Source organism: Girardinichthys multiradiatus, chromosome 15 (assembly GCF_021462225.1).
Source record: "Girardinichthys multiradiatus isolate DD_20200921_A chromosome 15, DD_fGirMul_XY1, whole genome shotgun sequence".
Taxonomy (NCBI): domain Eukaryota; kingdom Metazoa; phylum Chordata; class Actinopteri; order Cyprinodontiformes; family Goodeidae; genus Girardinichthys; species Girardinichthys multiradiatus.
This window is the reverse complement of record NC_061808.1, coordinates 20,118,251-20,134,118: the sequence shown is the minus strand read 5'-3', so window position 1 is coordinate 20,134,118 and position 15,868 is coordinate 20,118,251. Positions and strand designations below refer to the sequence as shown.

Genomic DNA, 15,868 nt, shown 5'->3' with positions numbered 1-15,868 from the left:
TTTTAAATGAGACACCAGTTGTATGGAGTGTAATATAGTCCTCCCCTCCCCTACTTGTTGCTGCAAGCTCTCAGTCTGTTTTGCTTCATGGCAGAGGGAAGAATATCTTCCAATATTTTTCATTTGATTAAAAGAGACAGCTTTCTGGTGGCAAAAAACACAGAGTGAAATCCAAAGAAGTGCAATCCAAAACTTTTTAGGACAGTGCTCTTTCAAAACAAACGTTAGCAACAAGCTACTACAGTAAGCATGTCTGTGGGTAAAGTATTCAACCTACAGAGACAGATATAGTTAGTAATTACATAGCTAACATCTATTTTTCAGAGTCCTAACAATATTTTACCACATTAAAGCAGACTGTCAGAAAAGACAATATTCTGCTAAATTTAGTTGTATATTATTTGTGTTTAACCAATATGAACTGCAATATTAATCAGGTTCAAAGAGTATTAGATTATGTGAAACTAAATAACAAAAAGAAACGGGAATACAGTTGCATTTGTGCATGTGTTTACAAACAGAAAACTGGGTTAGTTCTGTGCAACTGCAGCAATTTTGGTTTAAGATCTGTGCACTCGTCATGAAACATTCTCAGGATGAAATGTGACAAGAGCTACTTTTTGATGAAAATGCTTCTTTTTGGCACTGGCCTGCCTGTCAGTAAAACAAGTTTTTTTTTTTTTTTGGTGTGCTGAGAGAAATCCAAGCAATTATAGGAGCTGCTGACAAGCCTCTCCTGTGGCCTCTGCTGTTACACAGCTACACCCTGTCGATCCAAGTTCAGCAATTAGTGGCTTCAGGAGAGCTTAAAAGTGGCACGGTGTTGCATATATGAATCGTTTACAGCAATGCAGTCATGAGTGTGACAACATGTACAAAATAGAACCATGAAAAGAAAGGAATTAATCTAGTAGTAATAATTATAAGGGGCCTAACGTATGACTGTATAATTTTACAGATCAAGATTGTAATTTTCTGCTCTGAAAATCTGTACTTGATTATATTTTGTAATATTACTATTATAGAGCCTTTGGTTAATGGAAGCCATAGGTAAAGCAGCAGTATGTTTATCATCCTGCTGCAGTGCAGTGAATCAGCATTTATACTCCAAACTGTGGTGCTCCACTTTATCAGGCACCATTATATAACCTGTAATATTTGTCTCACCCCATTATGCTATAAAACTCACTTATTCACAGCATAACATGCAAACCTTCTTAAATACATGCACATATTCACAAATAAAGGACAAACATGTACTTTATAAATCCTTTAAAGACACTCCATATCCAAGGACACTAAACAGTTTGAGGTGAATGTCTAAACATGTTGGTAGATCTGGTTGTTTGTATAATGATCAGGTTAGGGTTAGGGTTACAACCAAAGCTTTCTTTCAATTTGCAGGATTTCCCTTTTAACATGATACTGTCACAAACATATGCAAATTTTACAGCTTTTTTGTAATAGACCAACTTAAAGTGGAGCAGTATTGTCAAGTGGAAGAAAACAGTTTTACTTTTTCCTTTACAGTAAAACTGAGAAGTGACTCTTAATTGGATTTCAGTCTACACTTTGACTAGGCCATTCAAACTCATGAATATGCTTTGATTTAAGCTATGACATGGTTTCTGTATGTTTAAGGTTGTTTTGCTTGAAGGTGAACCTTTACACAAGTTTGAAGGCTCTAGAAGTTTTTCTTTTAGGGTTCCCCTGTATGAAACTCCATCTATCTCCCTATCAAGTCTGACCAGCTTCCCTTTTCATAATGAAGAAAAGCATCCCTACAGCATGATGCTACCAGCCATGTGCATGGTTATCCACATGCTTGAGTTAGGCCAGCAAGTTCTGTTTATTTATTTAGAATTAATTTAATCTCTGACAAGTTTGCTTTATTTCAACAAAAATAAATAAATAAGAGTGTACAACTGACAATTGTCCTCTCTAGAGATGTTCCCACCTGAGCTATAGATCTCTGCAGCTTCTCCAGAGGTACCATGGTCCATTTGGCAGCTTTCCTGATTAATGTTGTCCTCGTCTAGCCTGTTAGTTTATACGAACAGCTTAGTGGATTGCGCTACAACTCTTTCTATTTTAGGTTGATGGGTTGAATAGTGCTCTGTGACACGTTTAAAGCTTGAGATATTGTTTTAATACCAATCTCTGCTTGTCTTCATGATCTGTTTGATTTGCTAATGTTATTTCACAAACCTTTTAAGGTGTTTAAAGAACACTTGGATTTATATTAGGGTTAAATTACACACCGGCTGACTTTATTTAGTAATTATATGGCTTCTGAAGGAATTTGGATGCACTATATTTTCTTTAGGGGTAAAGGGAGGCAGAAAGACATTACAGTTTCAGATGTTAATAAAAAAATAACCATGTAGCCTTTTGTTGCCACTGCCCAATTATTCACCACACTGTGCTGGTTTATCATACAAAATCCAAATTAAATACATTAAACTTTGTGGTTGTAATGTGACAAAATGTGAGAAAGTTCAAGCCTATTAATATTGCAATGCTCTGTATTCATTTATCTGGTCCTTGAATGTTCCATTTAACCTATCAATTACTTTCAAGGAACAAACTGTGAACTTTAAGGCACATTTATAGCAACCCTGCACTTTCAAATGAACAAAAAAACTGACGGATATTTCTCAAAGATTTCACTACAGCTTCAAACCTGAAAGACGTGACCCACAGTGGTGATAGTCACATGACTTCCCATTGATGGAGCTGAGATGATAAGAAGGCCAAGCAGGCCTCATATATACATAGTGTGTCCGCTGACACAATAAAGGCTTAGTTGTCCTCCTTAGAAAAAGAGGATTTTATGTAACACTGTCACTGAGGCGTATTCACATTCATCAGTAGAGAGACTGATTCCCATCTCATCCTCTTTATCTTTGGTAAAAAGAGCGGTCATTACTACAAAAGATTTGATGGACAGATATCTGACTCAGACAGGGCGAATTTCGAGGACATACTGATTACTGTGCGTCCTCTTTGAGGGGGTGATATTTCTTCTACAGTTCTCATGTCCCACAAACCCTTTATGTCCTTTCACCAAATGGCATACTGAGTGTTTTGGAAAGTGGGTGAGTCAATACCTTTGCTGGGTATGAGCACACTGCCACTACTACTTGGTTACATAACCCACTTCTGCCTAGAACATACATATAGAAGGGTAACAAATAATACACAGATTGAGTGCTGTTGAGCCTCCTCATGTTTGGAGCCTGGACACCGAGCAGCCTGTGAATTCAGAAGCAAATGAGAGCCAGAAAGGAAAAACACTGAGAGGATTTTCTTTTTTTTTAATTGCTCTCTCTTCTGATTTTCTTCCTCCACCTCCATCTCATTTTATTCAGGTGAGGGTTAGGGTTACAAGTAAAGCTTTCTTTCAATTTGCAGGATTTCCCTTTTCACATCTTACATGTCACATGTACACATGTACTGTCACAAACATATGCAAATCTCTCTTCTGATTTTCTTCCTCCACCTCCGTCTCATTTTATTTGGTTATTTGATCTTCAGATGCAGGCTTGATAGAAGAGCATTTATCCCAAAAGAGGTAACAAAAGGTCCTCTTCAACATCCTTTTCAACCTTCAACTATGTTCTCTACTTCTAAATGATTTTACAAAGAAAAAAGCACTTCGTCACCACTTATTTCTGCCTCCTAGTAGTTTTATTATTCTCTTTTGAGAACAGAGGAATGCTGGATGCTCGGCACGTGTTGTTTTCCGTTGCTGATCTCAGTTTGTGTCCCGTGAGGATGATGTCTTTGTTCTTTGCAACCTTGAAAGATGGCACCGCTGCCACCTGCACTGTCTCAAGACAAAAATGTCTTTGTCAAACTGCACAGTGTAAAAGTGTAGCAAAGTTCCTGGCTGTGCAGCAAGAAAGAGACATGAAGGACGCCTTGAAAGGATTTAGAAAGAATGCCCTATCTCTGTCACTGTTTTAGAAAAAGGTATTCTTGGTTGTCTCTCTGCAGGTGTGCTTTGTCCTCCAGCTTCTATGTGTGTGTGTGTGTGTGTGTGTGTGTGTGTGCTCTTCACTCCCTGTAGGTTTTATTTGCCCCTCGGCACTATTCGTGTGTGTCTGTGTGCATCAGGTGGCTGCAGCAGACAGCTAAAAGGCAGCTTTGACCTGAGTTATTGAATAAAGAGATATCAAAAAAAGGTCATATTTAAAAATTACAGAGTGACACATCTACCTTAGTTTCCCCTAAAGTATAATTTAGCCTTAATGGATTGCCTGTATGTGGATCTGTTTGTCTATTGTCTAATAATAATGGTATGAGGTGCAGCTGAGACGCAAAAACATTTATTTTCACCTTCAGCTTTGTGAACAGTTGCTTTGGGATGTATTTTATAAACCACCTATAATAAATCACCAGAGGGTAAAAGGAAACAACTGAGATTTTGTCATTTTCACTTCTTGTATCTTCCCTTGCTGGGCTTTTAAAATGTAAGCTTCTGATTGACCCATCATACAAGTTTTATATATGTGATATTTGTCTGAAACACTGCAGCAGCATGCTAACTAAAGTAGATTGTAAATTTTCACAGTACCTTGGCTGTAAGTATGTCAGCGAAAACTTCTTTTTGGGGGCATCAGAGTAAATAGGGCTAAATACAAATGCCCACCACACTTCTCAGATTTTTTTTTCAGTAACAGCTCCCTTCCACTCCATAAACATGCAGTTTTTGCTTTTGGTTGATCAAATAAAATCCACAAAATAGACACATTGTAATGTGTGTAAAAGTTCAGGGGGTATGTGTACTTTTGCAAGACAGTAATGAATTACAAATCATCAAAAGTCCAAATAAACTATTTATTACTGCAAGTTTTATATCGAAGGTAATTAATTTGGGTTTTGAAGTTGAAGATGGTGAGAAAAACCCACCTTTCTTACTCTGAATTCTGACTTCTTAAGGCATATTAGTTAAATTACCTACATTAGGACATTAATTAGACATTAGACATAAATTAGGACATTTGAACTTCTGTGTAAAAATGTAACACATCAATAAACAGCATTCTTTAGCCAACCATGCAGAGTCAGTTAATAATGTTTATGTTTTCCGTTTCTATGGTATAACTCAACATATTTTAAAGTTCATGTTCTGCTTGCTAGTTTTTATTTATGTCAAAAGGTTTGTGTGATTTTTCTTCATCTAGATATTTGTTCTGCTTTGTGATATCTCTGTAAGTAAAAAGAAAACTGAAGTTATTATTACACAGCAGTTATAGGAAACATTTTTACATCTAAAGTTTAACAAATTGCATCAGAATTGCTGGAAGACTGACAGAAATTGGACTTGTGTTTGCTGAGTTAATTAATTTATGTAACATTAATAGCTAGACTGATGGCATTGGATGGCAACTTTTAGTTCCTCATAAATCTGTAGTGGGACATTGGTTGTGTATTAAAAATAATTAAATATGAAGAATGAAACAATCTGTGAAGACAGGTGAGTAAAAACAAATTAAGTCATTGGAAAACCGCCTAAAAGAAGTCAAAATTTGCACATGGAAATAATAGACATTGAGGATATTAAAATCAAAGCTGCCACATTTCATGTGATGGTCTCTACTTTATAGTAAAGTCTTTAATGTTAATCAAATTATTTAAGACTTATGACATGTGATTCTATACTGGCTATGGATGGTCAGCCTCATCTATGCGTGAGTCAGCAAAACACTGCAGAAGTAGAACAAGTGTTAAAGACCAAACAGCTGCGTGAATTATACCTTTGTGTTAAATAAGCTTTGATATCTTGGATTTAGCTGTGAAACGAACAATCAGATCAAATCTTCTTCCATCACAAAATGCCGATAAATATCAAACCAAACATTATCATTAAAAATGGGACAACTCGCTCATTTTTTCCTTTCTTTTGAACTCACCTGAAAGAAATCTTCCAAAACCTATTCTTAGAAAACACGTGGATTTGCACATGTGACCGATATATTGAAATAACACATTTATCAGGAGATGGGGTTAATAATTATCACTGCATTTCTTGACAGCTGCCAAACCTGAATTGCTGTGAACTCAGTAAATTTACATAGCGGACTCCTGGATTTGAACAGTCTCAGCTGTGAATAGTGGGACGAAACAACAAACTGTGGAAAAGATCTGATTTTGCAAAGTTAAGAAAATGCTATTATACTGGTATAAGAAATTATAACAATTTAACATGGTAAATTTGTGCAAATATTGCATGCATTTTATTTGGGTAGATTTTAATCTGCTTTTCTGAGTAGAGTAAAAATGATACAGGTTTAACAGCTAAAAGACACTTCATGATATTAGTGAAATTCTAACTGATAATTAAGATAATGTTGCTTGTCTGTTTTGTCCTGCTATTAAAAAGGTAAAAATAAGAACAGGTTTGTGATGAAGGCATAAAACGTCAGTGAAATAGAAATAAACTTTCTAAACATATCCAGATAAGATGGCATAAAAACAATTTCCCTGAGGCGAATCCTTTGCCAATGACCGCCTCAGTGTAAAGAAGCTAGCTAGCAAGTTTGACAATAGCTTTAGAACTGTTGCTAAACTAGCTAAAGCTGGATACAAATTGTGGTAAGTTATTCTTTCTCCCATAAAGAAACTTTAGCAACTGCAAGTCCTTTGACAGCTTTTAACTTTAAGATGATAAATTATGACTTGAAGCTAAAAAAAACAAAACACTTCTAAGAAAATTAAAATATTATGAGACAAATAAAAAAGTGAATGTTAATACAGAAATGATGTCCTTATAAAAGGAGTCAGTGTGGTGTGGCATTTAACTGTTTGTTTCTCATCTTCCTGTTAGCTATACTGCGCCTGCGGAGTAGGTCAGGCGAGTCTGCAGGCGAATCAATCATTCTGATAACATGGTCCTTAAACCTTTGCTCTCCATATCATTAGAGTGTGAAAGCTTAGTAATGATGAACTCAATCAGCTTGGATTCTGTACTACCTCTCTGTTTTTCCTCCACACTCTAGGACCTTTAATCTCCAAAACAAATGCAAAATAAACTTCTGAATCAGGTACAGGAGTGGCTTTATGCAAGGAAGACAACAGTTGTTGCTCATGTTCTTGCTACTTCTGTGTGTTGGCTCTTGAATCACACCCACAGTCAATCACTTATGAATCTCCCCCAAACTTTGTGCTGTTTTTACAGTCCTCCCAAGACTGTGGTTATTGCTGTTGGTTGTGCAAAACGTTTTTCAATCACAAATTTTCCTTCTTCTCAACTTTTCATTAATATGCTTGGATCTGTAAACAGCCAGCTTATTTTGCATAGGCTTGTAGCATATGGTATGCACCTCTTTTCCTATAATTTCCTAAATTCCCAATTGTAAATAGCCGTTGATGTCATAATACCAACTGGGAAAAATTGTAAAGGTAAATGGTTGCCCCAAAGAAAAGTTAGCCATTGCCGAGCAGCCCTGAGTGTAATATCCTAACTGGTTGTCGTACATAGAGAATGTAGTGAAGGTGAATGGTGCAAACGTTTTTTGCATTTCTGACATTTCTCATCTCCATTGTGTGTGAATGCTGCAAATGATTCATTTGTGAACATGTTCTACTTAACTTACAAGAGAGAAATACATTATTGGCTTGTATTGCTATTACTTTTAGCACCAAAACAAATCCCACTGTTTAACTGAGTTCAATGACTACTATTTAATAATATTTAATAAATTTCTATTTATTGTGTAGGATTCAGTATAACTAAAAATCTTCTCCCTTCTTTATGTGATAAATAGAAATGGGGTTTGAAGTGAGATGACAAGGAATGAGGATGCTGGAGCTCTGCTTTAATTGTAAACAACCCCCATTCTAGTCTGGATGCTCTGCTCTTTTGTTGCAATTTTCTTGTTTCTTGTCACTTGTTGCTTAAATGGATGAATAAACATGCTTTTAAATTGTTTTGTTCACTTTCTAATAAAACAACAGTGGGTGCGGTTGTTTTAATGTGGAATGAACTTGAATGTGGAGCATTTGAAGGCACCATTCATTCCCCCCCACCGTGCCCCCTTTCCTTGTGAAAAGTCATGAAACACAAAACTGTGGAATAGAAGGAAGGCGGTGCGTCTCCGCCCTGATCAAAATTGAAAAAAAAAAATGCTGAGAGAAGCTCACCAAGAAGAGGAATGCGCTGTAGTTTGATTACTTCGCTGCCAAGAAGCCTGCAGCCTTTTTGCTTGCTGTGACCGGGGAGTTAAAGCATCCTTATGAAAGACAAAACGGCCGCTTTGACCTGTAAGTATAGAAAGTAGATTCTTTGAGAAAACACCGGTTTTGGTGTCGGTGGCCTTTTGGGATTTCTTTTCCTTGTTTTAATCCCCTCTCCTCCTTCTCCTATAAAGTAGTTAACAGCTCATAACCCACTTTCTGCGCATTGAATGGGTGAGAGAAAACGCAGGCAGACATAAAATGCGAAAGTTATCCAGCGACTTGGGTTTATGATGCCGTTATCTATGGAAAGTCCTCGCTGATAGGGAGTCCAGTAGATATAAGTACCAGGGCAGCCTTGGCAGCGCTCTCCTGCGACTTGTTGAACTCTGGAGCTGCAGCAGGCAGAGCAAAGATGAGAACTTCCGAGCTTAAAGGTTTGTTTGCGTTGTATTGCTTCACCGTAATACTCGATGCTAAGTTTCTTCCAGCTGTTCGCTATGATGTTTCCACTATGCTGAGTCGTGCGCGTCTTTATTCATGTTACGCACTGAGATTTATGTCCCGTTGGCATTAATTTGGCCCTCGCTAGTGATATCGTCTTACTTACAACCCACTATCATTCCACAGAGGGGTTTATATTAAATTTGAGCCAGGTGCTTTATATAACTGTTTCTCACTCGACGCCCCAAATCCAACGCAAAGGTGCGGTTTTTGTGCTTTTAGTCACATTTTAATCGGCCTCATAAAGCACTTTGGTTCTTTTCTGAGACCACTGCGGCAAATTGTTTTGTCTTGATCTTGGACTAGAGGTGTTCGGGAGTTTCTCCCGCTGTACTTTTCCACTAGCAGCGGCTTTTCTTGGCTTGTGGCCTCCCCTCTGCTCAAGCTGTCCCTCCCCTCCGTCCCTTCTTTTGTGCCCCCTGCGTCACTCCCCGGCTCTTTCAGTGAAGAGCCAACCCAGCAAACCGGTCATATGGTTTCTTCTACTCCTAATTGCAAATGTTGGTCTGTAGTTTTGTCGCGTTAACATGTTGGAAGTTTGAAAGCAATATTTAAAACAGATGCAAAAAGTATATATTTTATTTTGTACTTTTGGTATTGATTTGTTAATGAAATATTACATTTTGCATTTGCAGGTTTGTGCAAACTTGAAATGTTACAAAACCAGAGAAGTCATGGAATTGCACAAATCTATGTGCAAGCAGGAATGTTCCAGTTGGCTGTGTTCAGAACTTTTTTTCCTAGACGTCCATGACGCAAGCGTGCTGAGGTGCGGCTCTGACGCGTCAGGAGCGCAACTGCCCTCTATTGGTCTAAAGGGGTTTGATCACTTCATAACGTATTTACCAACGCTGAATGTTTCTATTGAGTCACGCCCTCCAGCAGGCGTGGCCAGCTCCTCCTTCTATAGGCCTCCTTATAAATCAGGGAGCTGGGGGCGTACAGTTATTTGGATTTTGGCTTTTGATGAGTGCGGAGCGGATCCTGAACTCATCATGACGATCAAAACAGAAACAGAGAAGCCTGCCCTGACCTACTCAAAGAGTAGAGGTCTTGTGGAATTAGTCAGTGGTATGGATTATGACTTAATGCGCTGAAGTGTCTCATTCCCTCATCTGTCTTATTCCTGGAGCCTTATTTTTTTTTTTTCTTTCTTCTTGTTATTGTTTTGCAGCTTTTATGAAACAAAGAAAGATGGGTCTGAACGACTTCATTCAGAAGCTCTCCACAAACTCCTACGCCTGCAAGCAGTGAGTATCATCTGACTCATATTATTGTTCTGCCTCCACCAGAGGACAAAACACTGGGAAACCCAAAGCTGAGAAGCAAGTGGTTTGTCCTCTGGCGAAACTTTCTGACCTAATCTGACTCCCGAATCAGCTGATTGATGTTGCAGAACAAAAAATGACAGTTTTCTTTTATGCAACCACATCTAAGCTCAGACTTTCTGTTTTGCTTTGTTTTCTTCCAGTCCTGAAGTGCAGTCGATCCTAAACCTGACTCCTCCGCAGGATCCTGAGCTCATGAACTCAAACCCCTCTCCTCCTGTAAGTATACTTGCACACAACAGCAAATGATAGACTTTTTTGGATTGGTGCTTCTTCTGCAGCAACACATTCTGTGACTAAACTTTCATCTGTTCGCATGTGCATCCTGACAGCCCAGTCCATCCCAGCAGATCAACCTCGGCCCATCATCCAATCCCTCAGCCAAGCCCAGTGACTTCCACTTCCTCAAAGTGATTGGCAAGGGCAGCTTCGGCAAGGTGCTGCTCGCCCGTCACCGCTCAGATGACCAGTTTTACGCAGTCAAAGTTTTACAGAAGAAGGCCATTCTCAAGAAAAAAGAGGTGTGTGACGACATGCCCGTATCTAGAAACACGCACACAAAAACAGCTCAATACGTCATGATGTGTGTTTATGATAAACCTCTCTAATCCCTGCTGCTTTGTTATTTTCTTTGTTTCAGGAGAAGCACATCATGTCAGAAAGGAATGTACTATTGAAGAACGTCAAGCACCCATTTTTAGTGGGCCTGCATTATTCTTTCCAAACAGCAGACAAACTCTACTTTGTCTTGGACTACATCAACGGAGGAGAGGTGAGTTGTTCTGCTTGGCTGCACCCCAAAAAGAAACTGAATAAGGAGAGAACTTAATAGAGGAGAGAGTTAAACTACTAAATAAACTGGTAGATTTTGACAAATAAAATTGGTTTGCATGCATTTTATTTGGGTTTAATCATTATTTCTGAGTAGAAATGATAAGTTAAACAGCTTAAAAGACCCTTTTATAAATCAGTTAAATTCCAACCAATTTATTAAATGTATTTACTCAATTCTTTAGGCAAAAGCTCATCTGATTTGTCCTCTCATGTTAAAAAGAAAACAAAAAATAAAAAGTGGTTCATGTTTAATGCATAAAACATCAATGAAATAGTAATAAATCTTTTAAATAATTTATTACAAGGTGACATTGAACCCTGACAGCCACAGCTAAGATGTGCTGCTCATTTGCAACAACTGCCTCAGGGTTAAGAAGGTCGGCTTACTAGCACGTTTTAACCTTAGCATTGTCGCCTAACTATTTAAAGCTGGATACCGTTTTTTTTTTAAATCTATTCCAACAAGGTCGTTTTGTTAACATTTGCCCTGACAACCACAGTTAAAAAATGCCATTCACTAGGAACAACTGCCTTAGCTTTAGTGGACTAAGCTTGCTAATATGTTTGACATCAATGCTAGCCCTACACTAGGGTACCAACTAGATAGACTTAGGTTCTCACCATGTTAATTCATAATACAACATATATAAACATATTAGCCTTACTGTCCTCTGCTGGACACCGCACATGACAAATGAGAATGGTTAACGCTTGACTGAAACATTTAAACTTAAATAAATATGTTTAGGTAGCATTTGTTATCACAATAAGGAAGCTTTTGATGTTAGAGTTGAACTGTTACATTCACAAACTAATAGGCTTAATTAAAATGTTAACATTTTATTTAATTACCTTTAAAATAAATTTTTGTATATAAAGAAGAAGCTACTGAAATGCCTTTAGTAGCTCAGAGATGAAGATGAAGCAAGGAGACATTTTTAAAGAGTGAAAACTGAAACAGATTTTAGAGAATGATTCACTTCCAGATGAGACAAAGGGGGAAATCCTGTAACGAGAGCGAGATTTTTTTACTGGGGGGAAACACTGCTCAGGAAACCATGGGGTGGGCTTGGACGGCGGGGAAGAAACTCAGCTCCTAAATTAGCAGCGCCACAGAGACTCTGTGTGTCTAATCGAGCTAATTTCCTGCAATTGTTGCACCAACAAAGACAATTCTGATTAAATATGAACCTCATCAGGAAGTAGAGGACATTTACTCTTTCATTTCTCTTTTCTTCCCTCCATCCTGCTGCCCTCTCTCTCTTTGTCTTTCTCTCCACCTTTGGCCTTTGTTTCATCTGTCTTCTCTTGTCGAACGTTTTTAAGCTAGTCGCCTTCCTGCCTTTTATTTCCTCCCATCCGGTTTCCTCTCTTAGCTCTGTCTTTTTAATATTGGTCTTTTCTCCTATTAATTTCCTGCTGCTCCTCCTCTTATAGAGACATTGTAATTTCAGGAAGGCAAATATTAATTTGTAATCTTTTTTTCTTGTATGTTCTTCTTTTATTGCAGCTTTTCTACCACCTGCAGAGAGAGCGCTGCTTCTTGGAGCCCAGAGCCAGGTTTTATGCCGCTGAAATCGGCAGCGCGCTGGGGTACCTGCACTCCCTCAACATCGTCTACAGAGACCTGAAGCCAGAGAACATCCTGCTGGACTCACAGGGCCACATCATCCTCACAGATTTTGGCCTCTGCAAGGAAAATATCGAACCCAACGGGACCACATCGACATTCTGCGGTACGCCTGAGGTAAGGAAACATTGTTTGGTTTTTTATAAGTGTCTTGTTTTGCTGCATTTATGCCAATTGTCTGAGTTTAATTCACTTTTTTTCCTTTATAGTATTTGGCTCCAGAGGTGCTACACAAGCAGCCATATGACAGAACGGTAGACTGGTGGTGCTTAGGAGCTGTTCTATATGAGATGCTGTACGGCCTGGTATGTAGTATATAATACTTAACAAAAGCACTAAAGTCACTCCGTTAGATAATGCATATTTAATGCATGAAGCATACTTACTTGGTATTAAATATTTTTATCTTGTCACCTGCAGCCTCCGTTCTACAGCCGTAACACAGCGGAAATGTATGACAACATCCTGAACAAGCCTCTGCAGCTGAAACCCAACATCTCCAATGCAGCCAGGCACTTGTTAGAGGGTCTGCTACAAAAGGACCGCACCAAGAGACTGGGCTGCACAGAGGACTTTGTGAGTACTCATGGATTTTGTTTTGTTTTAATATGTGTTTATGTATGTTTATGGACAGCTTAAGACTATTTTTTGTGTTTGTGTTCCCCAGATTGAAATCAAGAACCACATATTCTTCTCTCCTATCAACTGGGATGAACTCAATGCCAAGAAGATCACCCCTCCTTTTAACCCCAATGTGGTGAGCTTCTTTAAATGCTTTAACATCTATTTACTAGACAAGGTCACGATTGGACATGGGCTGATTACTGGTGTCAAGGTATTCCAAGGTGTTGTAGTTCCAAAATTGCAAAAGAAATTTTCATCATACCGTTCCTACATTTTAAAGTCCTTTGAATTAGGTATCAGAGTCAAGTGTGGTTGCAGAAATAACAGACAGATCAGCTGTGAAGCCAAAAAACCACACTAATCACACCTAGTAAAGTAAAAGTAAATATGGTAAATCATGAGCTGTTTGGCAAGCTCTTTTAAATAAAATAAATTTTGTGTTAATACCTTGAAACCGCAGTGAGAATTTTATAATATTCCATGTCTAGTCGCCTTATTTGCTCCCTTCTTTGCGCTTATGTAACCAGATCAAACGCATGGAACATCTGCTCTTTGATTCTGAGCATGTCCAATTAAGGCGAGGTGCTGGAAAGCATCACTAATTCCCTCTCTTTCTCTCTCTCTTGCAGACGGGACCTAACGACCTGCGGCACTTTGATCCGGAGTTCACGGACGAGCCGGTTCCCAGCTCCATCGGCTGCTCCCCAGATTGCGCCCTTGCCACTGCCAGCATCAAAGAGGCAGCCGAGGCCTTCGTGGGCTTTTCTTATGCTCCATCCATGGACTCCTATCTATAGGACTCAAACAGAGCCACTTAGCATGGACACTGGTTTTCACTTACTGGACATAGGTTCACTGTGCCATGTCGGTGGACTTGCATCTTGATCCCCACCCATCGTTTCCCATCAGATTGATGGTTTACTCCCAAACCAGGCCCTGTGAGAGCCCTTCAGCAGCATGTGTACTTGTCATATACTATCCAGCACTTGAGTGCATTTCAAACACTTGGAAAGAAGGAGTGTCTGCTGTAACTAATAGGTTGGGATTGTTTTCCTCCATTCCTAAATCCCCTTTTAGTCTTAAATTCCCATCACTTACCTGCTAGTGGAGGATTTTTGCACATAGCTCAGGCAACATAACAGCTCCTTTTATGTCCCAACTCACAAGCACACAACAAAACTTCCACCCTTTGTCAAAAGAGGAAGGCTGGGCAGTTTAACAACAACAGCGACAAAATAAATTGAATAAATTTCCATTCCTTGTAGTGAAACATCTTCCCTCCACTACCCTAGGGGGAGCTACATGTTTAGCTTGACCAGAGATGTTATACATTTTTGGTGCTTTTGTTTTTTTCTCTTGTACTTCCTTTTTTTAATATGAAAAAAAGGGAGTCAGAAGAAGCTGAATGTTACAGAGGGGGGCGTTTCATTTCTCTTGGGAGGTGGCCTTATTTTCTCTCTCTCCATCAAAGAAGTCAATCATTTGGGTTTTCTCTGTGTTCTGCAGTTTTGTCTACCTAAAGCAGGTTTGTTTATCATGCAATACTGTATATATATATATATATATATATATATACATATTAAACATCCGAGAATGTAGCACTAAGTTCAAACCTGTTTGATGTAGGGACTCAAATGATGTTTCATACCTTCATTTGCACATTACCACTGATGGAGAGGTGGGAAGAGAGCACTGCTGCTGGGTTGAGAATGAGTGGCACGTGTCGAGAAGTATTCCCGTACTTTTAGCTTGCCAGCCACATATCCCCTCATTTAGTCTTCCAAATTGCCTCACACTGATGTGACGACAGCCTGCAGACAGGCTCAAAAACATTCAAACAGAACATTCCACTTTAATATTGCTGTAATGCATTTTTGACGGTATTTAAGTTTCTTGTATATTTGGAAGTTATGTGTACTAGTTGTAATGTATATTGAGCAAGAAAGTGACTAAAGGTATGCTTTAATATGTATATGTAACTATTCATGTTTAATGTACTGTAAATTGTAAAATTGTTTATGTGACCATGTTTGGTTTGGAATAAAAGTTTAACTTTATTACACGTTATGAACTGGTTTCGGATGTTTTATTGATTTTGTTTGTTTCTGATCATATTGAGGAAATGTAATTTGGATGTTAATAGGTCACCCTGCCTGTGATGAAAAAAATTAGCCAATCAAAGTATTTTGTTAAAGTTACTGTGTAAACTAAAGTATGTGAGGAATGAAGAGCAAAAGATAACATTTGTTGGAAATGACGAGCTATTGACTAACGTCCCAGATTAGAGTGGACTTTCTCCCCTTTTGTACGTCAGCAGCCTTACACAACAAGCAGCACCAGATCCAAATGTCTGAGTCCTTGAAATGTTGGTTTAACCCAGCTGAGTAGGTGGGTTTTAATATTCCTGAACACATGGTGTTCAGGATGACTAAATAAAATTGGTATAGCACTCTTCGTTTTTAACCCAGGAGTTCAAAGCTGGAGTGTTAAGCTGAAAATGTCGCCCTGTTGGAGTGCAGATCTCCCAAACTGGCTTCATCCTGTTTAGAGCTGCATGTTTGTTGGAGCACATCCCACTTCCAATACACACCCTGGATAGGTCACCAGTCCACCAGCGTTGTCTCTAATGTCTGTGTCTGGTAATAAACTCCTCTGAGAGATTTCAGTTAGAAAAGGCTTGAGTTCCTTCAATAAATAATCAGACGCTCTGTTGAAAGAGCCTTTTAAATCCTAATTTAAAGTGACTTTTAATGATATTCATGCTCCT

At 38.6% G+C, this 15,868-nt stretch overlaps 1 protein-coding gene across 4 annotated transcripts in view; it reads left to right on the top strand.

Moving 5' to 3' along the window:
- Positions 1-15,168, top strand: part of sgk1 (serum/glucocorticoid regulated kinase 1) — a 40,046-nt gene extending 24,878 nt beyond the window's left edge. The window contains exons 1-10 of one of the 4 annotated variants that reach the window (XM_047388176.1): positions 8,115-8,268; positions 9,860-9,935; positions 10,157-10,232; positions 10,346-10,534; positions 10,654-10,785; positions 12,358-12,594; positions 12,687-12,782; positions 12,898-13,053; positions 13,145-13,234; positions 13,731-15,168. In XM_047388176.1, coding sequence (XP_047244132.1) covers positions 8,241-8,268; positions 9,860-9,935; positions 10,157-10,232; positions 10,346-10,534; positions 10,654-10,785; positions 12,358-12,594; positions 12,687-12,782; positions 12,898-13,053; positions 13,145-13,234; positions 13,731-13,898 — 1,248 coding nt within the window. In that variant the 5' untranslated portion in view covers positions 8,115-8,240 and the 3' untranslated portion in view covers positions 13,899-15,168. Of the gene's footprint in view, positions 1-8,114; positions 8,269-8,411; positions 8,619-8,710; positions 9,757-9,859; positions 9,936-10,156; positions 10,233-10,345; positions 10,535-10,653; positions 10,786-12,357; positions 12,595-12,686; positions 12,783-12,897; positions 13,054-13,144; positions 13,235-13,730 lie in introns of those variants that run through there. The other 3 variants (XM_047388177.1, XM_047388175.1, XM_047388174.1) reach the window with 3 other exon arrangements.
- Positions 15,169-15,868: the final 700 nt, after the last annotated feature.